This window comes from Coregonus lavaretus (assembly GCF_964263955.1).
Source record: "Coregonus lavaretus genome assembly, chromosome: 19".
NCBI classification, from domain to species: domain Eukaryota; kingdom Metazoa; phylum Chordata; class Actinopteri; order Salmoniformes; family Salmonidae; genus Coregonus; species Coregonus lavaretus.
In genome coordinates this window covers 38,412,296-38,438,118 of record NC_140006.1, presented here as the reverse complement: position 1 = coordinate 38,438,118, position 25,823 = coordinate 38,412,296, and the positions used below count along the sequence as shown (strand labels likewise).

The following is a 25,823-nucleotide window of genomic DNA, read 5'->3' as shown; positions in this document are numbered from 1 at the left end:
AGTTTGGCTGGAACCTGGACATGGAAGGGGAAAATACTAAATGAAATTGACAGACTGCAGACATAGGGAAACGTCAACACTATTGCTAGACTAAACTGTGAGACAGTATTATTCTTCCAAATGAGAGAGGTGGTTGGGAATGGGCCATGCATGTTTAAATAATGGTAAATTCACACATTGCCAGAGGACTATTTTCACCCATTTAATACTAAACCAAAGAAACAGGATGGATGCTACACATTAATGGTGGAGTGGGTAAGTTTAACCCACTGAGTACTAGCGGGAAAAGCACTACACAAATGCAATCCGTTTTTTCAATGCCTGAACAGACAAACTGCAGTACCTGGTTTATGATGCTGAGGACGATGGTGTAGACGAAGCCGATGCCAGCCACTCCCACCAGACAAAGCAGGAAGAGATACGCGTCTCTGTACAGCTTGAAGTCAGTGGGCTTGGGGTACAGGATGGAGCGCACCAGCTGGCCCTTCTCTGTGCTGAAACCTGACAGACAACAAATATTGCAAGGAAATAACCTAAATAGCATTTGAATTGAATTGAGGAGCTGCAGAGTGCCATATTAACCCTATAATTAAGTATATTTATCTCACATCCCAGTGGAAGCTGGGAGCCCATCCTCGCCATGTCTCCCTCCACCATTGTATTCAGGGAAGGTTAGTTTAAAACGGAATGCACACAATCACTTTGAGCTAGGCCTATAACACCTTTATAGCCCTGTTAATGTCAGTTAACCTAGTCTCAGGCCCATGCACTAATACACATATGCTATACTTAAGCAATAAGGCCCGAGGGGATGTGGTATATGGCCAATATACCACGGCTAAGGGCTGTTCTTAAGCACGACGCAACGCAGAGTGCCTGGAAACAGCCCTTAGCCGTGGTATATTGGCCATATACCACAGACCCCAAAAGTGCCTTATTGCTATTATAAACTGGTTACCAACGTAATTAGAGCAGTAAACAAATGTTTTGTCATACCAGCGGTATACGGTCTGATATCCCACTGCTGTCAGCCAATCAGCATTCAGGGCTCGAACCACCCAGTTTATAATAGGTAATACAGGTGTATTAGGTGTATTAAGGTCAGCTCCATAACAGAAGACTGGAAACAATAAGTGGTCTCACCAGTCCTGACCACCACAGCCTTCACCAGTTCCCCAGTGTAGAAGCGGGTCTGAATGATGTGAGTGCCACAGAACAGTGTGTGTCTCTTGTGTTCCTCTATGCTATAGAGGCCAGCCCCATCTTTTCCTGAGCTGGGTAGGCTGGTCTTGGTGACAGGCACACTCTCACCTGGAGAGGACCACATAACCTGATTACACTACAATGGAAGCACAGCAGCGTTTATTTTGGCATATGGGGCCTGAGTTCCTGGACCCAGGTTAAAGCTAGCCCTGAACCGAAAAGCACTTGCAAATTAGTTTTCCCATTGAGCATGCTTTTTAGTCCAGGTCTAGGGTTAATCTGGGTCCGGGAAACTGGCCCATAGTGTTCAAATTAAAGGAAGAACCATTTATAGTCACCTGTTAGCATACTCTCGTTGACGATGCAGTTTCCATGAACCAGCACGGCGTCACAGGGCATGATCATTCCATTGGACGGGATGACGATGACATCACCAGGGACCAATTCTGTGGACATGGCTTCCTCGACATCTGTGTTCAACACAACACCAGAGGGGTATACTACAAAGCAGGAGCCAGCAAACTGTGATAAACAACCAGAAATAACTACTGATTTTCTGGTTCATTAAGAAAGCTAAACTAAATAAATAGAAAAGTTATTTCATAATATTTGGCAAGTTAGCTGGCTAACTCCTTGATCCTGCTTTGTAGTATACCCCTCTGGTCAGATGACGAGCCCATAACATACACAGCAGCATAGTCCATAAGATAACTAGTTTTTTCTTCACAATCAAGTTTAAAAAATATATATGATAATAATAATAATAATAATAATAATAATAATACTATGTAATAACAGATCTAGGATGAAATTATACCCATTATCAATCATTATCAAGTACACATTGTCAACCATTATCAAATACACATGATCATACTTCAAAAGTGTAACCGAAACAATGGAACAGAGGAAGTCACTAATAAAATGCAATAGTAGATAAGTAATAATGAATACACTACATTCAGCTCTTTAGAGGCAGTCTTATCAGGCCTGTTATGTACCTAGATTTCCTCTGCACACTGAGACACGTACAATACTGTGGGTCGCCACCATATCATGCAGCATGATGTATTGCTGTAAGCAGAGAAAGCGGGAATCCATTAAAATAAACATAAGCTAAATAACACAGATGTACACACGTCTTAATATATTAAAAACCAAAAACTCAGTTTTATGTTTGAATAGGCATCGGTCTGAAGCCGAAAAAATATAGGAAATTCATAAGCACCACAATGCCTATTCCACCCATGCTCCACCAAGGTTTTCCAGCACACAGCTTTGACCTACTACAGTAGCTATGTTGGTATTGTACTTCAAACTATGTGTAGGCAGGTTGCTTAGGATTCAAACCGTCTCTTATATGATGGTAGGGAGATTTTAATTTAATGTTATCGCCCCCCCACAATAATAAACATTCTGCCAATGCCAAGGAACGAGTAACATTTAACTCCGATAACTCAGATTGAAAGGCAACATGGCTGCCACTACCACTACATCATGAGGAAGTGCTTGGTCTGGGACGATCACCCACCTTCTTGACGGTGTACAGTGAGGTTGCTATGGATATGACAGACATTAAGACTATGGCTGCGGCGTAGTAGTAATACTGTTCAGCGCTCCACAGGATCACGCTGAAGAGCTGGAAGATGTAGAACGGATTCAGGACCTGAGGACGAAATAATGAATATGGGGGGGGAATGATTGAGCTAGTTTCATCCTATGCAGCTTTAATTGTTAAAATTGCTGATTGTTTTATTGTCAATTTATTCATTTTCATTTTAGATAATGGGATTGTTGTTATCAGATGAGTCATTGGACAATAAGCAGCGTTTACTCTAAGGCAGTGGTTCCCAACTCCGGTCCTCGGGTACCCCCAACAGTACATATTTTTATTGTAGCCCCGGACAAGCACACCTAATTCAACTTGTCAACTAACCATCAAGCCCTCAATGAGTTGAATCAGGTGTGTTTGTCCGGGGCTACAACAAAAATGTGTGCTGTTGGGTGTCCTCAAGAACTGGAGTTGGGAACCACTGCACTAAGGGACAGTAGTTATTTCTAGCCATGTGACCTGACCCGTAAAAACTCTGGGGCCTAGTTGAAGACTATAAATGGGCTCCAGGGTTTTTCCAGGTCAGGTGATCAAGAAAAACTCCAGGTCATACTTTTTTTTGTTGTTGTGAGAGAGAAGATGTATCCAGTAACCTACCTCTTTTATTAGTAGCTTGAACACAGATGGCACCCTCACCGCTATCTCATTCACCTCAAAGAACAGTCTCCTGTTGAAAGCGGATTAGAATCCATTAGCATTTTTGCCAGCTTTCTCACACGCCAAGGGGCAAAGTGTTCAAATACCATATGTACTGTATGCTTGTGCGGACTAGCCAGTCTTAGCTGTACTTTCAGATATAAATTCCATCATTCAAAAGAGCAGTTGGGCCAAATGAGATTCAATAACAGGTGGTGTGTGTGTACTAGTGCTTGTAGGAACAGGTATGATTATGCCTATGTGTAAGGTAGAGGTACTGCAGAAGAGGCAGGTGGGAGGAGCTATAGGAGGAAGGGGCTCATTGTAATGGCTGGAATGGAATAAATGGAAAGGTATCAAACATCAAACATATGGAAACCACGTTGGACTCCGTTCCATTCATGACCATTCCAGCCATTACAATGAGCCCGTCCTCCCTATAGCTCCTCCCACCGGCCTCCTCTGATGTACTGTGTATGGGAGTAGAGGGTTGTGGGTAACGTAGGCTACCTGTAGTCCTGGAGTAGTTTGCTGAGACCAGAGCTGTGGTCAGTGTGGATGCCGGAACAAGTCACCCTGACATCCTCCAAACCTCTAGAATAGCAGCACACACAGTCACCTCCATGGTAATACTGTCTACTTACCACCTTTCATATAAGGACGATAGAGAATGTCCATGTTTTAAAAGTAGCTGGACAATTACGCATTTATAGGGGTTACTGAAGTCTTCCAAAATGTGATTTTGCAATAAGGCTCTTACTTAAACACTTCAAAATTCTGTAGCAGATCATTCCAGTAGTATTTTGTGCTGTGGTGGGTGAAGTAGAGAATCTGATAGAAAGAGAGATGTGGTCAGAACAGCAAGCAATGTTCCGAAATCAACTGAGAGGGCTTTGGATCTGTGTCCATCTCTTCGTGAGTCTCAATAATCTTGGATAACTTCCTTCCCTCATGTCCTTTCCTCCAGGAACACTGACCTGTAACTTTCGCCCCATCAGTTGTCTTGAAGGAAAGGACATGAAGGGAGGGAACCATTCAAGACGATTGGGACACTGCTTGTTAATGAAGATCAGAAGATGAAGAACAGAGGCCATTGCCTTACCTGAACTGGCTGGATATGGACGTATTTTCCCTGATGTTCATCTTGGAGGGCACTGAAGGCGTGTATACTGTCCCCATTAGGTATGTGCAGAGGGCCCTGGAGATCGACACTGTCAAAGGGTCTCTTTCCAGGGACTAGCATCACATGTACCTTGGCCCGGAACCACCTCCTAAACTCGTCCTGTGAGAATTGAACCAATGTCAAGTCATCCAGTTAACCTCCACTTAACATTGTCCACAGGTTAATTGCGCACAGCACATAGACTTCCGAGCTTGGGGAGGAGGTGACTACTATCCATTTGATTATGTCAGACACTAGTGACATTAGTGATTAAGCAGACTGACTCTTCAGTAGAGAATTGGTTATTGTAAATTATAAACTGGGTGATTCGAGCCCTGATTGCTGATTGGCAGACAGGGTATGGCAAAACATTTATTTTTACTGCTCTAATTACATTGGTACCCAGTTTATAACATCAATAAGGCATCTCGGGGGTTTGTGGTATATGGCCGATATACCACAGCTAAGGGCTGTATCCAGGCACTCTGCGTTAAGTCATGACTAAGAACAGTCCTTAGCCGTGGTATATTGGCCATATACCACACCCCCTCGGGCCTTATTGCTTAATTACAATTTGTAATGTAGTCTCAAGTCAATGTTATCTTTACTGTTACTTAGGTCGTAGAAGGTTTAATAGAACATCACAGCATAGAATAGATGTATCATTGAAAAGGTTATCTTTAGTGAGTAAGATTAGATGAGTGTACGGTGGATCTGAGCAGCAGTGTCTGGGCCTCCCTGATGAAGGGGGTCCGTGTGCAGGTCCCTCTCACTCCCCACTCAGGCAGCCAGTAGAGCACCAGGAACAGCAGCCCCCCGGTGCACACCGCCCCAACGCCCACCAGAACTATCTTCCAGGGGCACGGCCGGTAACCCCACACCTCCTATAGACACAATGCGATGGTGGCACACGTTGGGTCAGAGAGGAATATTGGCTGTAACACATTTTTTTTTTTTTTTTTTTTTTTACATTTTAGTCATTTAGCAGACGCTCTTATCCAGAGCGACTTACAGTTAGTTAGTGCATACATTTTCATACACCTCTCAGACAGAAGCTCAGCTACTCTAGCCCCTGCCCCAGGCGCTTCTTAAGGAAGTATTAGATCAATATTAGCTAGCTATCTCACGCCACCTGATAACATTTACATTTAAGTCATTTAGCAGACGCTCTTATCCAGAGCGACTTACAAATTGGTGCATTCAACTTAGGATAGATAGCCAGTGGGACAACCACATCTTGATCACAGTAAGTACACTTCTTCAAACAAGCAGCTGTGAGCAAATTCAGTGCAATCAGGGACAACTACATCTCGATCACAATAAGTTCATTTCTTTAAACAAGTCAGTGCTAGCAGGTGAAATAAGTCAGGTGTTAGTTTAGACAAAAGACAGTGGTAGTAAAGGGGGGGTAGAAGGATTACTAGCGATAATCAGTATGGTATATACAAGGCTAAGGCTAGATGGCCTTTCACTATATCTGCTTCCACCTAGTATCCAGTCATCTCCGATCTACATAAAGACTCCAGCTGGGGCCTAGGGGGTAGGATATTGGCTCTTGATGGAGTTATGGTCTTTGGAGAGGCATGTATGGTGTTTCTTCAGTCACTCACCATCTCGTCCTCCAGGCCCTGGTTGACGATCTTCATGTCTTTCTTCTCCATCCTGTCAGAAGTGTTTAAAGGCCCACTGGAACAACAGGGAACATCTTATTCAGCGTCTTGGAACTGATTGGCGTTGTAAACATTCCTGTTTGGGCAGCATGTCAGATTTAGTCTCATTATGTTTGAATTGAGGCTGCGGTATTTGACTTGAAACCCAAGTATCCAAAAACCTGTTCTACCTTGGCACTAGCACCTTCGCTTGTGGCAGTTTAGGCCCGGAAATGCTGTCAAGCCCTTTCTGACAAATGCATGGGTTTAATGTGCTATACAAATAACTGGCGGCAGGTAGCTTAGTGGTTAAGAGCATTGTGCCAGTAACCGAAAGGTCGCTGGTTCTAATCCCCGAGCCGACTAGGTGAAACATCTGTCGATGTGCCCTTGAGCAAGGCACTTAACCCTAATTGCTCCTGTAAATCGCTCTGGATAAGAGCATCTGTTAAATGACTAAAATGTAAATGTAACTAACATTATTGACTGACACTAATCTCAGACCTCCACTAAGAAAGGCTGTCAGCTCTTCAACCCTGTCTGTGTCAATAAAGATGAATGGGTTCATCAGGATGTGCATAGAGGATGTTGTTCTCACTGTGACGATTAGAACTTATCCAAACCAAAAACCGTGGCTAGATGGCAGCATTTGCACAAAACTGAAAGTGCAAGGTGACTGGGAATATGGACGTGTACAAACAGACCAGCTATGACCTCTGTAAGGCATTCAAAGAGGTGAAAGGGCAAAGTGCAGTCACAATCCAACGGCTCAGACAGAAGACGTATGTGTCAGGGACTCCAGATTATAAAGGGAAAGCCAGTCGCAGGAAACTGTCGCCTCGCTCCCGGACAAGCTAAACACCTTCTTCGCCCGTTTCGAGGAAAACACAGAGCCACCGACGAGGACTGTGTGCTCCTGACCTTACTATCAATAGTTCTTATTTGTGGAACAATCTTCAAAATATTCTTACATTTGATGTTTTGATGCCTCTAGGGCAATTCAGAAAGCTGATGGAGGACCTTATTACTGATGAATGTGTTCGTTTTTTTATGACTGTTTCTTTCCGCTTGCATTTTGTATTTATATATATATTTTGATGCGTGTATTTTCAGTAATTTCTGTAATTCAGGGCTCATGTGGAAGAGAGACCTTGGTCTAAGTATGACCATGATAAAATAAAGGTTAAATAAATAAAATCCCTGTGGCAGACTTGAGTAAGACATTCAAGAAAAAGAAAAAGCTGTAAAAACAAAGTGTATTTTTGTCCTCCGACGAGGGGGGTGGTGGATGGGCCAATTTAAAAAAGACGGCATCCCAAGCCGCCTCATCAGAGCATGTTGTCCCCACTTGCTTCAAGATGTCCACCATTGTTCCTGTACCCAAGAATGCAAAAGGTAACTAAATGACTATCGCCCCATTGCACTCACTTCTGTCATCATGAAGTGCTTCCAGAGGCTAGTTAAGGACAATATCACCACCACCTAACCCGACACCCTAGACCAACTACAATTTGCATACCGCCCCAACAGATCAATGGACGACGCAATCACCATTCCACTGCACACTGCCCTTTCCCACCTTGAAAAGAGGAATACCTATGTAAGAATGCTGTTCATCAACTACAGCTCAGCTTTCAACACCATAGTGCCCTCCAAGCTCATCACTAAGCTCAGGGCTCTGAACTCCTCCCTGTGCAACTGGATTCTAGACTTCCCGACGGGCCGACCGCAGGTGCTGAAGGTAGACAACAACACCTCCGCCACACTGGTCCTCAACACGGGGGCCCCACAGGAGTGCGTGCTCAGCCCACTCCTGTCCTCTCTGTTCACCCATGACTGCGTGGCCATGCACGTCTCCAACTCAATCATCAAGTTTACTGATGACACAACAGTTGTAGGCCTGATTAACAACAACGACGAGACATCCTACAGGGAGGAGGTGAGAGGCCTGGCGGAGTGGTGCCACGAAAGTAACCTCTCCCTCAACGTCAACTAAGCGTACAGTTTTATATAGAGCCATTATTGCATGGAACTCCCTTCCATCCCATATTGCTCAAATGAACAGCAAACCTGGTTTCAAAAAACAGATAAAGCAACACCTCACGGCACAACGCCTCTCCCCTATTTGACCTGGATATTTTGTGTGTATGTATTGATTTGTAGGCTGTGTGTGCCATTTTTTCATTCATGTAGTTCTGTCCTTGAGCTGTTCTTGTCTATTAATGTTCTGTATTATGTAATGTTTCATGTTTTGTGTGGATCTCAGGAAGAGTAGCTGCTGCTTTCACAACAGCCAATGGGGATGCTAATAAAATACTAAATACCAAACGAAGGAGCTGATTGTGGACTACAGGAGACAGCAGAGAGAGTTAAAAACTTTAAGTTCATCGGCGTGCATTTCACTGAGGACCTGAAATGGTCCCTTCACACAGACAGCGTGGTGAAAGCACAACAGCGCCTCTTCAACATCAGAAGGCTGAATAAATTCAGCTTGCCCTCCCAAGACCCTCACGAACGTCTACAGTCGCACCATTGAGACGATTCTGTCGGGCTGTATCACCGCCTGGTACGGCAACTGCACCACCCGCAACCGCAGGGCTCGCCAGAGGGTGGTGCAGTCAGCCCAACGCATCGTCTGGGGCACACTGCCTGCCCTCCAGGACATCTACAGGACCCGGTGTCACAGGAAGGCTAATTAGATCATCAAGGACCTCAGCCACCCGAGACAGTACAGGTGCATCAAATCTGGGACGGATAGAACCTGTTTATTAGTCGATTTCCAGGTCATCAGACTGTTAAACAGTCACCACTAGCCGGCCTACGCACAGTACCCTGGTCTGAACCTTAGTCACTGTTACTAGCCAGCTACCACCCGGTACTCTACCCTGCACCTTAGAGACTGCTGCCCTATGTACATAGTCATTGAACACTGGTCACTTTAATAATGTTGACATACTGTTTTACCCACTTTATATGTATATACTGTATTTTAGTCAAAGCTCATCCTATATAACTACTGCTGTACACACCTTTTCAATGAATATACTGTCCATACTCACCATTCACATGTATTTATATTCTGGACTCTGACATTGCTCGTTCTGACTTGTCTTCATGTCTTGTTCTTTCTTTTGGATTATGTGTGTATTGTTATTGTATTGCTGCGTTGTTGGAGCTAGAAACATAATCATTTTGCTGCACCTGCGATAACATCTGCAAAACTCTGTACGCCACCAATAAACTTTGATTTTCATAAAGATGTTGCAACTTGTACATTTTGCATTCCATCAAGAAGAGGTTAAGTTGACGCCCTACTTCCTCAGACCAGAGGGAACATGGTTCAAGTAGGCTGGAGAGGGGTAACACTGTCTTAACCAATCACGATAGCAACAACAAAAGAATACAGTTGGTGTAAATAGGACATGTAAAATGAGAGCACTTTTGTTGTAAACAGTCTAACAGTGAAAAAGGTGTTTTTCATAGATTTTTTACATTTAGTTGATGATTAGTCAGCTCTTCTCTACAGCTGCCGATGTCAACTGCCAATAACAAAGGCAGGCTTTTGGCAGTGGACGAAGCTTGAAAAAGAATGTTAAACGCAATACTTAAGTCCTTGTCACCTTCTTCTTTATTAAAAGCTGGTGTCCTTCGCCTAAAAGTGATATCATTTTTTCTCTCTTGTTCAAGACCTGACTCTTCTGTTCGGTCATTTCATTTAGTCAACATTAAGCATTTCTACAGAATTAGTGGACCATTCTGCTTCAGAAGCAGTTTTACTATATTTTAAAGCTGTTTGTGTACCTTGGCTATCCATAAGGCTAGATGTGCTCAATGTCGGCCTATTTCAAACTGTAACACATTACAAAACAGTAACTACAGTGACAGCCTGTCAAGGCAGAGCAAATGGGAATATTACTCAAAATGTCACTTAATGGTGATCAGTGTGAATTCTGACTACATTTTTGTTTGATTTACGATTCACAGCCAGACCATTATCAAATAAATGTTATAAAGCCCCTTTACATCAGCCGTTGTCAGTTACAAAGTGCTTTACAGATACCCAGCTTAAAACATCATAGAGCAAGCAATATAGAAGCAGAAGCACAGTGGCCAGGAAAAACTCCCTAGTTGGCAGGAACATACAGTTGGAAGAAACCTAAAGAGGAACCAGGCTCCGAGGGGTGGTCAGCCCTCTTCGGGCTTTTCCGGGTAGAGATTTAAGAGGACATGTGGCCATTAAGGCCAGATTGCTTTTCAAGATGTTGAAACGTTCATAGATGACCAGCAGGGCCAGATAATAACCACAATGGCTATAGAGGGTGCAAACCTTTTACGACTCTTAAGGTTGGGGATGTGGGGGGGGGGGGGGGGGGGGGAATGGGGTTGATGATGTCTTCTTAAATCAGCCATAAATCCCTTTGTGACAGGGGGAATGGAAGCTTGTTGTGTGCAACAGGGAGTGGCAATTTAATGCAGACTTCACAAAAAAATGAAATTGTTAAAAAATTTCTAGCCTGTCAATCTATGGGTAACATGGTTGACATTTTATGCTCGACCCGCTCAGTTTTCCACCACAAAACACCAGAAAATGGCCAAAAAGAGTAGAACCAGCATTTACTCTATGACATGACTATTAGATGTTCAATGTTTCTTTTGAAAACGGTATTTAAAAAGGAATAGTTTCACCATATTAAAGAGTTCAGTTCACGTAACTGGGTTGACCTTAACATGAGGAACAAACGTAAATAAATGACTAATCACATGAAATGAATAATAATCTTCAGAAATGACTTCGTCAGAGCAACAAAATAGCCTGGCCTTTACAATGGGGAACTTGGAGACATTTGGGGATTAAAATCTTCCTAGAAGTGACACAGGGTTGGAGGGACATGACAAAATGCTGAATTTTGGTACTTTAGCGAGCCTTTATTCATATAAAAAATCGGATTTCTTGAATTCTCCATGAGGTCTATAATAATGGGCACTTAATTTCTACTTAAAATATCAAAGGCATGCAAAAGGACCTATTTTCGTGGAACGACCCAGCAGTAATGGTGGTCTACTACATTACAGTAGGCGATAATACTAACCACTTGAATCTTGCTGTAACTTTCACTAGTTATTGTACACACCAGTCACTGTTAGGGGCAAAAGTAAATTTTTGTTTCAAGTAAAATAAAAACATTATCTATCATAGATTAGAAATGGTCTAAAAAGTACTATTTTAAACCCCATTCAATAAAGTATTTGAAAGTCCACACATGGTAAATACTGAGTTTAGAGAAATATTTACCATTAGGTTACTTCATTACTGTAATATCCCACACAAGAAAAGTTAGAGCTTGCAGGATTCCTTGCACGACAGTTACAGTGTATCTGTTCAAACATTCCTCCATAGTAAATGCTACCGTTGTAACTTTGTAACAGGGCTGTATGACGTAAGATATAAATATATATATATATTTATTTTATCTCGCTGGCTCTTGTTATATGTTCGATATATCTTTTTTAAATAAACATTTAAAATACTCACTTACCAGAACCCTCTGGCCTCTTGCTGTCAGAAATCACTCATATTGCGGGAAAAAAAGACGGCTTCAGAATTTCACCGCGCACTCACAAATGTATTTGGTGGCCTGGAAAGTGTCCACAGAAAGGGCGCGTGTGCAATATTGACAATGTGCTGGGGTATATTCCATGCGGGGACAGACCGTCCGAAACTGCTTCATTCACGACCATTGAGGAGGAAGTGTAAAACAGGATGTGAGGACACATTTTGCGTAGGCCTATTTTCTCCCATTTTCTTATTATTTCCTATCGCAGTCAAACCCCTCAAGGAAAGTTACAACCAGACGGAAGAGGAAGCGAGACATCCCCTACCCCAATACATTTATGCTTCATATAGTCAGTTGCCGCGTTCAAGACAACTGGGAACTCGGGGGAAAAAACGTGCTCCGATTGGTAAAAATCGTTTTGAACGGTCATCCAACTCGGAATTCCAAATCGAAAACTCGGGCCTTTCTAGACCTCAGACTTTCCGACCTGAAGATTACTGACATCATATGATTTTACCTTGTTTTTTTCCCCCGAGTTCCCAGTTGTGTTGAAAGCACAATGATTACGTGCACACCAATATCCTGTTATAATTCGGGATACTCAAGTATTCTGTTTTTGAGTTGACGCAAATAAACATAATATCCTGTTTACAATAACCAGAATAAACTCATATATGCCGGTTTTGAGAAACCTGAATAAATTGACTGGGATATGCTTAGCTTAGATAGGATACTGTGGCATGTAAACATCTTATCCAGTTTACTGTTGTTTTTCGCGGTCTGCACAGGCTGTTTCGCATATAGCAGGCTATCACCTTTGAAGTTCAGATGGAAACAGTAATAGTTGGAATAGGAACTGAAGTCTGGACATTGACTCTAGGCCTTACATGTAGCCTATAATAATATTAACTCCTGTAGAATTAAATGTTTCCTGCAGTAAAATGTAAACTTTGTCTCGGGAACAGGAGCGGAGAAATATGATTTAGCTTTAGAAAATGTGAACGTGTGCTTAGGGACCTTGTTATGTAGCCTGAACCTTTTTATGCAAACCAAAATATGCATCCAAGACGAACTGAAATACTATCAGAAATATGTTGGATCTTTTTTTTTTTTTTTTTACAGCTTTTCATTTCCTTAAAACCGGTCAACCAACTGATTTTGCACAGAAAATCTTCCTGGTCCCTAAGCGTCTCCACTCCAGGAGAGAAGCAGAAATGAAAGAGAAAACTTTACCAATGTCAACTAGATTGTTGATGATGCATTCATTCTATGGATTTATTACATTATTCTGGTAAGCAAGGCTTTATTTAGTAGTCTAGAGCATCAAGTAATGACAGAAGATATGCTGCATGTATCTAATTATAGACAAGTTGACTAACAAATAGCCTACCTAATGTTGGAAATTATAAGCAGAAAAATAACTAAATGACTGATCCCCACACCCTGTAACAAAAAAAAATCCACCATCCCTGGGCAAATTATGAATATTCTGTTTATTAATGTGTACTACAGGGATATTGGTGAGCGGGATATCAAAAGGGCATGTAAACATCTTATCCTGAATAAGACCTTAAAGGTGCACTATGCAGAAATCGCTCCGCCATTTCCTGTTTGCTAAAATTCTAATAGTTCCCCTAATTTCAGTTTATGTGACAAAACAAGCAAGTATAGTGTGGAGAATCATTGTACCATCTAAACCGCTGTGAAATATATTTTCCATAACCAAAAATATTGTATTTTTAGCTGTTTGAAACTGGTGTACAAAACCTAAAGAACGGGAAGCATAGAAATAGCACACATAGAACAGATCTACCGCTTCTTAGACTTGCTTTCAATGAGAATGATACATCTATAACAAACATATGTGAATTTGGTCGGGTCACCCAAAAAGTTAAATATTGCAGCTTTAACCGGGATATGAGCTATTATCCGGAATACTGTGTGCATGTAAACGTGGTCAATGAAGTAGGTTGACCAGACACAGCTGCTATGCATTGGTGTCTATGTGAGAGTCACCCCTTAATAACCTTTTACTGTAGTGGGCTAAATCAGGGTCACACAGAGTGATTCTTGGTAGTCTTAAACAAATCTACTTTGAAACAAAAGTATACACCTCAAACACATGGTTATGGGCTTTAAAAAAAGAAGACACCTGTACCATGTCAGATATAGAGTTTAAATTTATTCAATTTTGAGTTTGCATCCCAACATTACACGTTATATACATCACAGAAGACTGAAATATAACAAAACTGTTTGACATAGAAACACAGGATGTTCGTCTGTTTAAAAAAAAAAAAATATTTATTAATTATGAAATTCTGAAAAATATTATTAACATTCCACCCATGAGGCCAAAGAGGGCGCTTTTGGTCATTGACTGCAGGAAAGGGACTATGTAGACTGGAATTATAGCAAATGTTTTTATTGGTAAACGACCTGAGTGATCTACCATCTTTGGTTAAAACAGACTTCAAAGACTGGGCTTCCGTCATCCATCTCAATGTATTACATCTACTTGCATGCAATACTTCTCTGTTTTCTTGTGGGGTTATAAGAACATGTTCCAATTCATTCTGAATCTTTCTTCCATCGGTTTACACGACCCTTTCATGCTTATCCAAGAGATGGCAGTATTCTACAACATTTAACCATTACATAAAATCGATTGACATCAAATGACAAATGTGTGGAAACATTATTACAACAGGTGTAATATTCCAAACATTACGACGGTCACATCGTACATTTTACACCAGGTTGGACATTTTTGACATAGAAAACAATAAGTTGTTATTATGACTAAGAAAACATGAGCAAAATGGGCACCTTCTGACAAATCTGTGTACAACTACGGTATTTATACTGAACAAAAATATAAATGCTACATGCAACAATGTCAACGATTTTACTGAGTTACAGTTCATATAAGTAAATCAGGCCCCATTAGGCCCTAATCTATGGATTTCATATGACTGGGCAGGGGCGCCGCCATGGGTGGGCCTGGAAGGGCATAGGCCCACCCACTTAGGAGCCAGGCCCATCCACTGGGGAGCCAGGCCGAGACAATCAGAATACATTTTTCCCCACAAAAAAGGGCTTTATTACAGACAGAAATACCCCTCAGTTTCATCAGTTGTCCGGGTGGCCGGTCTCAGATGATCCCGCATGTGAAGAAGCTGGATGTGGAGGTCCTGGGATGGCATGGAGTGCCAAGTCTAGGTCCAAAAGACTTCTCAACAGCTTCTACCCCCAAGCCATAAGACTCCTGAATAGCTAATCATGGCTACCCGAACTATTTGCACTGCCCCCCCCCACCCCCACCCCCACCCCCACCCCATCTTTTTACGCTGCTGCTACTCTGTTAATTATTTATGCATAGTCACTTTAACTCTACCCACATGTACATATTACCTCAACTACCTCAACTAGCTGGTGCCCCCGCACATTGACTCTGCACCGGTACCCCCCTGTATATATAGCCTCCCTACTGTTATTTTATTTTACTTCTGCTCTTTTTTTCTCAACACTTTTTTGTTGTTGTTTTATTTTACTTTTTTAATAAAAAAATAAATGCATTGTTGGTTAAGGGCTGTAAGTAAGCATTTCACTGTAATGTCTACACCTGTTGTATTCGGCGCATGTGGCCAATAAAATTTGATTTGATTTGATGGTTACACGTGATCTGCGGTTGTGAGGCCGGTTGGATGTACTGTCAAATTCTCTAAAACGACGTTGGAGGTGGCTTATGCTCGAGAAATTAACATTCAATTATCTGGCAACAGCTCTGTTGGACATTCCTGCAGTCAGCATGCCAATTGCACACTCCATCAAAACTTGAGACATCTATGGCATTGTGTTGTGTGACAAAACTGCACATTTTAGAGTGGCCTATTATTGTCCCCAGCACAAGGTGCACCTGTGTAATGATCATGCTGTTTAATCAGCTTCTTGATATGCCACATCTGTCAGGTGGATGGATTAACTTGGCAAATGAGAAATGCTCACTAACAGGGATGCAACAAGAAATAAGCTTTTTGTGCATATAGAAAATATGAAACATGGGACCGACACTTTACATGTTGCGCTTATATTTTTGTTCAGTATGTATATACACTACCAGTCAAAAGTTTTAGAACTCCTACTGATTCAAGGGTTTTTCTTTATTTTTACTATTTTTTACATTGTAGAGTAATATTGAAGACATCCAAACTATGAAATAACACATATGGAATCATGTAGTAACCCAAAAAGTGTTTAAAAAATCTAAATATATTTGAGATTCTTCAAATAGCCACCATTTGCCTTGATGACAGCTTTGCACTCTTGGCATTCTCTCAACCAGCTTCATGAGGTAGTCACCTGGAATGCATTTAAATTAACAGGTGTGTCTTTTTAAAAGTTAATTTGTGGAATTTCTTTCCTTCTTAATTCATTTGAGCCAATCCTTTGTGTTGTGACAAGGTAGGGGGGTTATACAGAAGATAGCCCTATTTGGTAAAATACCAAGTCCATAAGAACAGCTCAAATAAGCAGAGATCGGGGTGCCTGGTAAGGAGCCGGCGACGAGTAGCTAATCTGCTTTTGCCATCGATACTATTGGCCAACGTACAATCGCTTGATAATAAAGTGGACGAACTAGAAGCACGTATATATTCTACCAACGGGACATTAAAAACTGTAACATCTTATGTTTCACCGAGTCGTGGCTGAACGACGACATGAATAACATACAGCTGGCGGGTTATACACTGTATCGGCAGGATAGAACAGCAGCCTCTGGTAAGACAAGGGGTGGCGGTCTATGTATATTTGTAAACAACAGCTGGTGCACGATATCAAAGGAAGTCTCGAGGATTTGCTCGCCTGAGGTAGAGTATCTCATGATAAGCTGTAGACCACACTATCTTCCAAGAGTTTTCATCTATATTCTTCGTAGCTGTCTATTTACCACCACAAACCGATGCTGGCACTAAGACTGCTCTCAATGAACTGTATACGGCCATAAGCAAAAAGGAAAACGCTCATCCAGAGGTGGCGCTCCTAGTGGCCGGGGACTTTAATGCAGGGAAACTTACATCAGTTTTACCGCATTTCTACCAGCATGTTAAATGTGCAACCAGAGGGAAAAAAAACTCTAGACCATATTTACTCCACACACAGAGACGCGTACAAAGCTCTCCCTCGCCCTCCATTTGGCAAATCTGACCATAATTCAATCCTCCTGATTCCTGCTTACAAGCAAAAACTAAAGCCCCAGTGACTCGGTCAATAGAAAAGTGGTCAGATGAAGCAGATGCAGGACTGTTTTGCTAGCACAGACTGGTATATGTTCCGGGATTCTTCCGATGGCATTGAGGAGTACACCACATCAGTCACTGGCTTCATCAATAAGTGCATCGATGACGTCGTCTCCACAGTGACTGTACATACATACCCCAACCAGAAGCCATGGATTACAGGCAACATCCGCACTGAGCTAAAGGGTAGAGCTGCCGCTTTCAAGGAGCGGGACTCTAACCCGGAAGCTTATAAGAAATCCCGCTATGCCCTCCGACGAACCATCAAACAGGCAAAGCGTCAATACCTCTCCCTGTCTGTAATACCAACATGTTTCAAGCAGACCACCATAGTCCCTGTGCCCAAGAACACCAAGGTAACCTGTGTAAATGACTACTGACCCGTAGCACTCACGTCTGTAGCCATGAAGTCCTTTGAAAGGCTGGTCATAGCTCACAACACCATTATCCCAGAAACCCTAGACCCACTTCAATTTGCATACCGCCCCAACAGATCCACAGATGATGCAATCTCTATTGCGCTCCACACTGCCCTTTCACACCTGGACAAAAGGAAAACCTATGTGAGAATGCTATTCATTGGCTACAGCTCAGCATTCAACACCATAGTGCCCTCAAAGCTCATCACTAAGCTAAGGACCCTGGGACTAAACACGTCCCCCTGCAACTGGATCCTGGACTTCCTGACGGGCCGCCAGGTGGTAAGGGTAGGTAACACATCCGCCACGCTGATCCTCAACACGGGGGCCCCTCAGGGGTGCGTGCTCAGTCCCCTCCTGTACTCCTTGTTCACTCATGACTGCATGGCCAGGCCCGACTCCAACACCATCATTAAGTTTGCCGATGACAACAGTGGTAGGCCTGATTACCAACAACGACAAGACAGCCTATAGGGAGGAGGTCGAGAGTTTCAAGTTCCTTGGTGTCCACATCACCAACAAACTAACATGGTCCAAGCACACCAAGACAGTCGTGAAGAGGACACGACAAAACCTATTCCCCTTAAGGAGACTGAAAAGATTTGGCATGGGTCCTCAGATCCTCAAAAGGTTCTACAGCTGCACCATCGAGAGCATCCTGACTGGTTGCATCACTGCCTGGTATGGCAACTGCTCGGCCTCCGACTGCAAGGCACTACAGAGGGTAGTGTGTAGGCCCAGTACATCACTGGGGCCAAGCTTCCTGCCATCCAGGACCTCTATACCAGGCGGTGTCAGAGGAAAGCCCTAAAAATTGTCAGACTTCAGCCACCATAGTCATAGACTATTCTCTCTGCTACCGCATGGCAATCGGTACCAGAGCACCACGTCTAGGTCCAAGAGGCTTCTAAACAGCTTCTACCCCCAAGCCATAAGACTCCTGAACATCTAATCAAATGGCTACCCAGACTATTTGCATTGCCCCCTCCTCCTCCTCTTTTACACTGCTGCTACTATGTTTATTATCTATACATAGTCACTCTACCTACCTGTACACTACCATTCAAAAGTTTGGGGTCACTTAGAAATGTCCTTGTTTTCGAAAGAAAAGCAAATTTTTTGTCCATTGAAATAACTTCAAATTGATCAGAAATAGTGTAGACATTGTTCATGTTGTAAATGGCTATTGTAGCTAGAAACTGTTGGTTTTTAATGGAATATCTACATAGGCGTACAGAGGCCCATTATCAACAACCATCAGTCCTGTGTTCCAATGGCAAGTTGTGTTTGCTAATTCAAGTTTATTATATTTAAAGGCTAATTGATCATTAGAAAACCCTTTTGCAATTATGTTAGCACAGCTGAAAACTGTTGTGCTGATTAAAGAAGCAATAAAACTGGCCTTCTTGAGACTAGTTGAGTATCTGGAGCATCAGCAATTGTGGGTTCGATTACAGGCTCAAAATGGCCAGAAACAAATAATTTTCTTCTGAAACTCGTCAATCTATTCTTGTTCTGAGAAATGAAGGCTATTCCATGCGAGAAATTGCCAAGAAACTGAAGATCTCGTACAACGCTGTGTACTACTCCCTTCACAGAACAGCGCAAACTGTCTCTAACCAGAATAGAAAGAGGAGTGGGAGGACCCAGTGCACAACTGAGCAAGAGGACAAATACATGTCTAGTTTCAGAAACAGACGCCTCACAGGTCCTCAACTGGCAGCTTCATTAAATAGTACCCGCAAAACACCAGTCTCAACATCAACAGTGAAGAGGCGACTCTGGGATGCTGACCTTCTAGGAAGAGTTGCAAAGAAAAAGCCATATCTCAGACTGGCCAATAAAAATAAAAGATGGGCAGTCTGAGATATGGCTTTTTCTTTGCAACTCTGTCTAGAAGGTCAGCATCCCGGAGTCGCCTCTTCACTGTTGAGACTGGTGCCATTGGAACACAGGACTGATGGTTGCTGATAACGGGCCTCAGAACGCCTATGTAGATATTACATATTTTTTTTTTTACATTTACGTCATTTAGCAGACGCTCTTATCCAGAGCGACTTACAAATTGGTGCATTCACCTTATAGCCAGTGGGATAACCACTTTACAATGTTTTTTGTGGGGTGGGGTAGAAGGATTACTTTATCCTATCCCAGGTATTCCTTAAAGAGGTGGGGTTTCAAATGTCTCCGGAAGGTGGTGAGTGACTCCGCTGTCCTGGCGTCGTGAGGGAGCTTGTTCCACCATTGGGGTGCCAGAGCAGCGAACAGTTTTGACTGGGCTGAGCGGGAACTGTGCTTCCGCAGAGGTAGGGGAGCCAGCAGGCCAGAGGTGGATGAACACAATGCCCTCGTTTGGGTGTAGGGACTGATCAGAGCCTTTGCCATTGTAACGGAGGTTTCCATTACAATGGCCATTTACAACATTAACAATGTCTACACTGTCTTTCTGATCAATTTGATGTTATTTTAATGGACAAAACAATTGCTTTTCTTTCGAAAACAAGGACATTTCTAAGTGACCCCAAACTTTTGAATGGTAGTGTACCTATTACCTTAACTGGTATCCCCTGTATATAGCCTCACTATTGTTATTTTACTGATGCTCTTTAATTATATGTTACTTTTATTTCATATTATTTATTTAATGTTTTATCATTTTTTTCTTAAAATTGCATGGTTGGTTAAAAGCTTGTAAGTAAGCATTTCACTTTAAACCTGATGGATTCGGCGCATGTGACATAAAATTTGATTTGACAAACGACAGTCCATTACTTTAAGACATGAAGGTCAGTCAATAAGGAAAACTTCAAGAACATATTTCCGTTTTCTTGTATACAAAAAAATATATTTGTGTCTACATTCAACTGGTAAAGTAAATTTGTGTAGAAAACAGCAGGCACACCTTCCTAATATTGAGTTGCACCCCCTTTTGTCCTCAGAATAGCCTCAATTTGTCAGGGCATGGACTCTACAAGGTGCCGAAAGCGTTCTACAGGGATGCTGGCCCATGTTGACTCCAATGATTCCCACAGTTGTGTCAAGTTGGCTGGATGTCCTTTGCGTGGTGGACCATTCTTGAGACACACAGTTAACTGTTGAGTGAAAAACCCAGCAGAGTTGCAGCTCTTGGCACACAAACCGGTGCGCCTGGCTCCTACTACCATACCCCGTTCAAAGGCACTTAAATCTGGTCTTGCCCATTCACCCTCTGAATGGCACACATACACAATCCATGTTTCAATTGTCTCAAGGCTTTAAAATCCTTCTTTAACCTGTCTCCTCCCCTTCATTTACACTGATTGGAGGATTTAACAAGTGACAATAAGTGATCATAGCTTTCACCTGGCCAGTCTGTCATGGAAAGAGCAGGTGTTCCTAATGTTTTGTATATATTCTTATTTTTTAGCAAGAAATTGTCTCAAACAATACGCAAGCTCCCCCTAAAAGACTGACTAAATAATAATAGAAAAACCAGAAAATCCATATTAGAATTTGGGGACCTTTTAATTGCCCAGTCTTCAATAAAGTCTTTACATAATCAAGAAAATAACAATTAAAAGGTAAACTAAAGTAAAACAGAAAACCCCCCCAAAAATGTTACACGTAATGTAAGACATTTCATCGTTATGTATGAACAACGTGGTAGAATCTTTTCACATAAATGTGGTTTGTTTCTTATAATTATTAGGGTTAGGAGCCCATCACAAACTTGTCAGGAAATGTAGATGTTGAATTAGAGCAGTTGCAGCAGTCCATTGTCAAAAAAATCAAAAAAAATCTTCATCTTCCTTTACTTCTTTTCTGTTTTAAGTCCTCTTTCCGCCGCCACTACCTCTGCCTGAAAAACAACAATCACAAATGAAAGCATCTGACAACGCTGGTAGAATTGTTGTCCAGATACAAGTGGAGTAAAGGGAATATATGTGAAGTATCAATTGACATGTCCTCATCAGTTTTGCAACTTCAATTCAAACTAGATCAGGGATGGAAGCCACAAAAAAAATATCCTGAGGGCTCTTGGATCTGCTTACCCACATCCATACATGCAGCCAGAGTCGGCCCTAGGCTTTTGGTGGCCCCAAGCAAATTTTTGTTCATGGAAAATATATATTTCACAGCGGTTTAGATGGTACAATGATTCTCTACGCTATACTTGCTAGTTTTGTCACAAACCAGGAAATGGTGGAGCGATTTCTGCATAGTGCATCTTTAATTTCCTGCAATTCTCCACATTTTGCCATGGGCCGGAGAGAAATGTTCGCAGTTTTTCCCCCCATACGATTTCTGATGATCAATGCCTCCGGACGGTAATGCTTAACACAGGTTTAGATAGCTGGCTCTAGAGTTAATGTACCAATCTAAAAAAAAAATAGTTGATATGGAGTGACTGACAATAGAAAAATGTCCGACGCACAACCAAATTTCACCTTGTGTATTCTATTATTCTAACTCTCAACAGTAAGTTGAGACCCCGGCTGAGTTCCCCCTGGTGGAAATTGATCCACGGGCCTACAAAAAGGTGGGCCCGCCAGTTAACCATCCCTGAACTAGATTATCTGTGGTCCTCTGTAGCTCAGCTGGTAGAGCACGGCGCTTGTAACGCCAAGGTAGTGGGTTCGATCCCCGGGACCACCCATACACAAAAATGTATGCACGCATGACTGTAAGTCGCTTTGGATAAAAGCGTCTGCTAAATGGCATATTATATATTATTATTATATCTCACCTCCTCGTCCACCCCTGAAGCCGCCACCTCTGCCCCCAGCACCACCTCTAGCCCCGGGTTTCCCTCCTAAACGCCTGTTGAAGCCCGCTCCTTCTCCACGAGGTCCTCTTTCACCCTGGGGTTTGGCATAGACCAGGGTCACATTGCTCCCGTCAATCTGAAGGTCTTCCATGGCATCCTTGACAGCCTTGCAGACCTCTGGGCTCTCAAAGTCCACAAAGCCAAACCTAAGAAGTGGCCAACAGTGAGTTTTCAAAGGACATCTGAATGTAAAAATGTGATTTGAAAAGGGTAATTTTTCACCACCATACCCTCTAGATACGCCAGTCTCCTTGTCTTTGGTGACTCGAGCTTCAATGGCGCCTTCAAAGGCACTTTTCAAAGTCTCCTCACTAGTCTCCTTGGCGAGGTTCCTGATCATCAACGTCTTCGAAGGAACTACAAGAGAACATACAATACAGAAGTATGAACGATCACACAACCAAACAACTTCAATCATTCACCAGCCAATTCTCTGCTATGAGATGTTCATTGGGCAAGTCTAATAGTAATATTCACCAGAGTTCCCTTTGTCACCTTCTGGCCTCTTCTGGCTGAACTCTACTCTGATGGCTCTTCCACAAATCTCTTTGTTTAACGATGATTCCAGGGCTTCTTTGGCATCCTCCACACTTTCAAACTGAATGAAGGCAAGACTTTTGAAAAAAAAAAAAAGGGCCTAATTGTCACAATTAATTAACGTAATTGTCTTAAGGTATCATCTCCATTCAGAACATGAAATTAAATCGCATGAATCATAATGATTTTTTAAATAATTATCAATTTGATGGCATTCAACATTTTCACTAGAGCTCAACAAAGCAGATGCATCATCAATGTGCACCGTCACTCACCCTCTTGGTTTACCATTGCTCTGCGGTATCTTGACACTGACTGCTTTGAGAAAGATTTTCTTCAGGGCGTCCTCTTTTGCAGCGTAAGCCAGGTTGGTCACCAGTAATTCGTTATTATGTGTGGCCTCAGCTATGGAACAGAACATGTTAACTTCATCCACTTTTTAGAGAACTATGATAAACAAAATGTCTCAACTAAATCAGTGAATTACTACATACTTTAAATCGTGAAGATGCTAATGAGCAACATGACTAGCCATATAGCTAGCTATTCAAGTACCTTGTGCTTCTACAGTAATTTAATTCCCAGTGACTTAATTTCTATCCATCCTTACCTGGAGCTTTGATGATTTTTGGTTGTTGGCTCTTTTCTCCCAAAAAGTCAATAACGATTACACGGCCTTGGACATCAGTCCCCTGTTTCTCCTCCAGCACCTTCTCAGCAGTGGCCTCCGTTTTGAACTCTATGTAGGCAATTCTGTCACAATAAAATAGATGCAATAGACGTGTTTAGAACACAATCCTGGGATAGACATAACTAGCAATTTCAAATCAAGCGTTGATATCAAATGGACACATTGCATCTCACCCTTTGCTTGGGGTGCCAATGCCTCCAGGAAACCTGATTTCGACAGCCGTGTCAAAGATTTTCTTCAAGTCCTCCTTTGTTGCTGCAAATGGGATATTCTTGACAAACAAGGTCCTGGCATCTTTCGCTGTGGGGAAAAATACTCCTGTCACTACATGAAAATCAATCAATTCTAGAAATGACTAATATAACAGTAGCAAGGAAAATTCACTCAAGATGAGACTAGCACCTTTTTTGTCATCTACTGTGGGGTCTTTGACCTTGGCCTTGCCTAGCCTCATCTTTTGGTCCAGGATCTTCTCCCCATTCAGCTCAAGGGCTTTCGTCAAGTCTTCTTCTGTGTAAAAGTCTACATACGCAAATTTCCTATAGAATGCACAAAAACATTAAGTTAATATACTTACAAATCCATTGCCATGGAATGGGGAAGAATATTTATCATGAGGAAATCTACAAACATTTGTAGAGGTTAAATTGATGCAGTGCATAAAAATGCGAAGTACTCACTTTGTAATGTCCACTCGAATATCCTGAAACAACAGACTATGCAATGTGAAGAGGTTTGCCAATGCATCATTAATTTCCTCCACTTTCTTGGTTGTGTTCAAGCTTCCAACAAATAGACAAAAACCTTAAAAATAAAAAACCAAGATGCACGTTAGCACACAAACCATCAATCACTCAGAGGGAGTGATATTTACTCTTGTTCACAATCGTACCATCATTAATGCACTTTGTTTTCTTCGCTGGTGAAGTATCCTCCTCTGTTTCCACTTTCCTTTTTACTGGGGCTGCTGCAACAGCTGGAGAGAGAAATGCATAGACACACGTATTAAACACCATTCCATAGATACCCTGATGGAAAAAACTAATGAGTGACATCTGGCAAATATTGGTTCCAATTCTGTTCTGTTCTTTGACCTCACCCTGGACCTTAACCGTTTCCACCCCAGCAGCAGGAGTTGAGTCCATCTGTTCCGCTTCTGAAGCTACACAAACAATATGAATTAGCATTGGAAATACCTACTGAATTTAAGGAAAAATGTATGTTTTTTTTAGGGAGCCTTTCTAAAATTGGACAGCGTTTTGCATTTAAGAAATTTCCTATGAACATTATCACTATTCCAATTAGGCTACATGTTTGGACTTGATGTCATACACATTAGATATACCGTCTATGCTTCTTACCACCCCTCAAAGCATTTACTACCTGGGGCATCTTTGACCTCCGAAACATAATCTTCAACAGGAGTTACTTTGTCTCCATCCTTCTCCATCACTGCCTCTTCAGGTTCTGTGGAAACGACGACCTGTGAAGTAGGGGCAGCTACCACAATGACCTGTGGAGTAGTGGCAGTGTCCTCTGTTGATGCTGGAGAATCAGTCTGGCCCTCTGCAAGGCATCATGGTGTATCAAAGGCTGATTTAATGTAATTTTCGTTTTATTTATTTATTGTCAATGTCAAAGTTACACTGGCCCACTTACCAGAGTTATTGTCCTTGCTAATCTTTCCAGCTTTCTTTTTAGATGATGTCCTTAATTGGGTTGCCTATAAAATAATATTTGGAATGAGCATTTCTGAACATTGCAAGTTATGGTGTGGACTTCGAAGATTAGTAACCCATCACCAATCAATTAAACAGAGAACAGGCCGATACTAACGATTCGAAATAGATACATTATAACACATTACGTTCAACACGTGGTACAAACACGTGGTACAAAGTAGCTAGTTAAACATCCCATGCACACACATTCAGGCAGACCAAAAGTAGAGTTCAGCGATAGCAACCTAACGTTAACTTAGCTAATTCGCTAACACTACCTAGCGCGTTCAACAATGTTGCCATTTCACGTGTGGCTGTGTGAGACTAACTGCAATGAGCCAGTTCGCCTTTAATAATAATTAGATTTTTAGATGTAATTCTTACTTTGCCTGACTTTGCCATGTTTTCTGTGTATTATTTTCTTCCAGCTAACCTTGCTGTACAGCGATCACGACTGCTCACATGTGGGGAGCAGCGATTAAAATACTTTCTTTCCCGGCATGCACGTTGACCTAACGCCCCCGGAAATGG

At 42.1% G+C, this 25,823-nt stretch overlaps 2 protein-coding genes across 4 annotated transcripts in view; both read right to left on the bottom strand.

The window, feature by feature from the left end:
- Window positions 1-12,007, bottom strand: part of LOC311146396 (polyamine-transporting ATPase 13A3-like) — a 36,305-nt gene extending 24,298 nt beyond the window's left edge. Inside the window, exons 1-12 of one of the 3 annotated variants that reach the window (XM_084182897.1) lie at window positions 11,796-12,007; window positions 6,224-6,299; window positions 5,321-5,497; window positions 4,554-4,733; window positions 4,212-4,282; window positions 3,962-4,045; window positions 3,413-3,482; window positions 2,735-2,869; window positions 2,205-2,277; window positions 1,542-1,673; window positions 1,144-1,311; window positions 344-501 (exon numbers count right to left, since the gene is read on the bottom strand). In XM_084182897.1, coding sequence (XP_084039023.1) covers window positions 344-501; window positions 1,144-1,311; window positions 1,542-1,673; window positions 2,205-2,277; window positions 2,735-2,869; window positions 3,413-3,482; window positions 3,962-4,045; window positions 4,212-4,282; window positions 4,554-4,733; window positions 5,321-5,497; window positions 6,224-6,274 — 1,299 coding nt within the window. In that variant the 5' untranslated portion in view covers window positions 6,275-6,299; window positions 11,796-12,007. Of the gene's footprint in view, window positions 1-343; window positions 502-1,143; window positions 1,312-1,541; window positions 1,674-2,204; window positions 2,278-2,734; window positions 2,870-3,412; window positions 3,483-3,961; window positions 4,046-4,211; window positions 4,283-4,553; window positions 4,734-5,320; window positions 5,498-6,223; window positions 6,360-11,795 lie in introns of all 3 variants that reach the window. The other 2 variants (XM_084182896.1, XM_084182895.1) reach the window with 2 other exon arrangements.
- A 9,014-nt stretch (window positions 12,008-21,021) lies between these two features.
- Window positions 21,022-25,769, bottom strand: LOC311146408 (nucleolin-like). The gene is made up of 14 exons (XM_084182913.1): window positions 25,677-25,769; window positions 25,231-25,294; window positions 24,955-25,137; window positions 24,671-24,733; window positions 24,464-24,547; window positions 24,252-24,375; window positions 23,974-24,110; window positions 23,745-23,871; window positions 23,491-23,633; window positions 23,156-23,285; window positions 22,821-22,957; window positions 22,574-22,700; window positions 22,263-22,489; window positions 21,022-21,374 (listed from the first exon to the last, which is right to left on the bottom strand). Exons 1-14 carry the CDS (start codon window positions 25,692-25,694, stop codon window positions 21,343-21,345), a joined length of 1,596 nt encoding a protein of 531 aa, XP_084039039.1. The 5' UTR covers window positions 25,695-25,769; the 3' UTR covers window positions 21,022-21,342.
- Between the last annotated feature and the right edge of the window lie 54 nt (window positions 25,770-25,823).

Bases quoted from the DNA above. Each gene is read 5' to 3' on its own strand.
- LOC311146408 (XM_084182913.1), bottom strand. The intron at 24,734-24,954 runs GTAGTAAATGCT...TTGTTTGTGTAG, and splicing joins GGAGGTCAAAGATGCCCCAG to CTTCAGAAGCGGAACAGATG. The intron at 24,111-24,251 runs GTGAGTACTTCG...TGCATTCTATAG, and splicing joins ATTCGAGTGGACATTACAAA to GAAATTTGCGTATGTAGACT.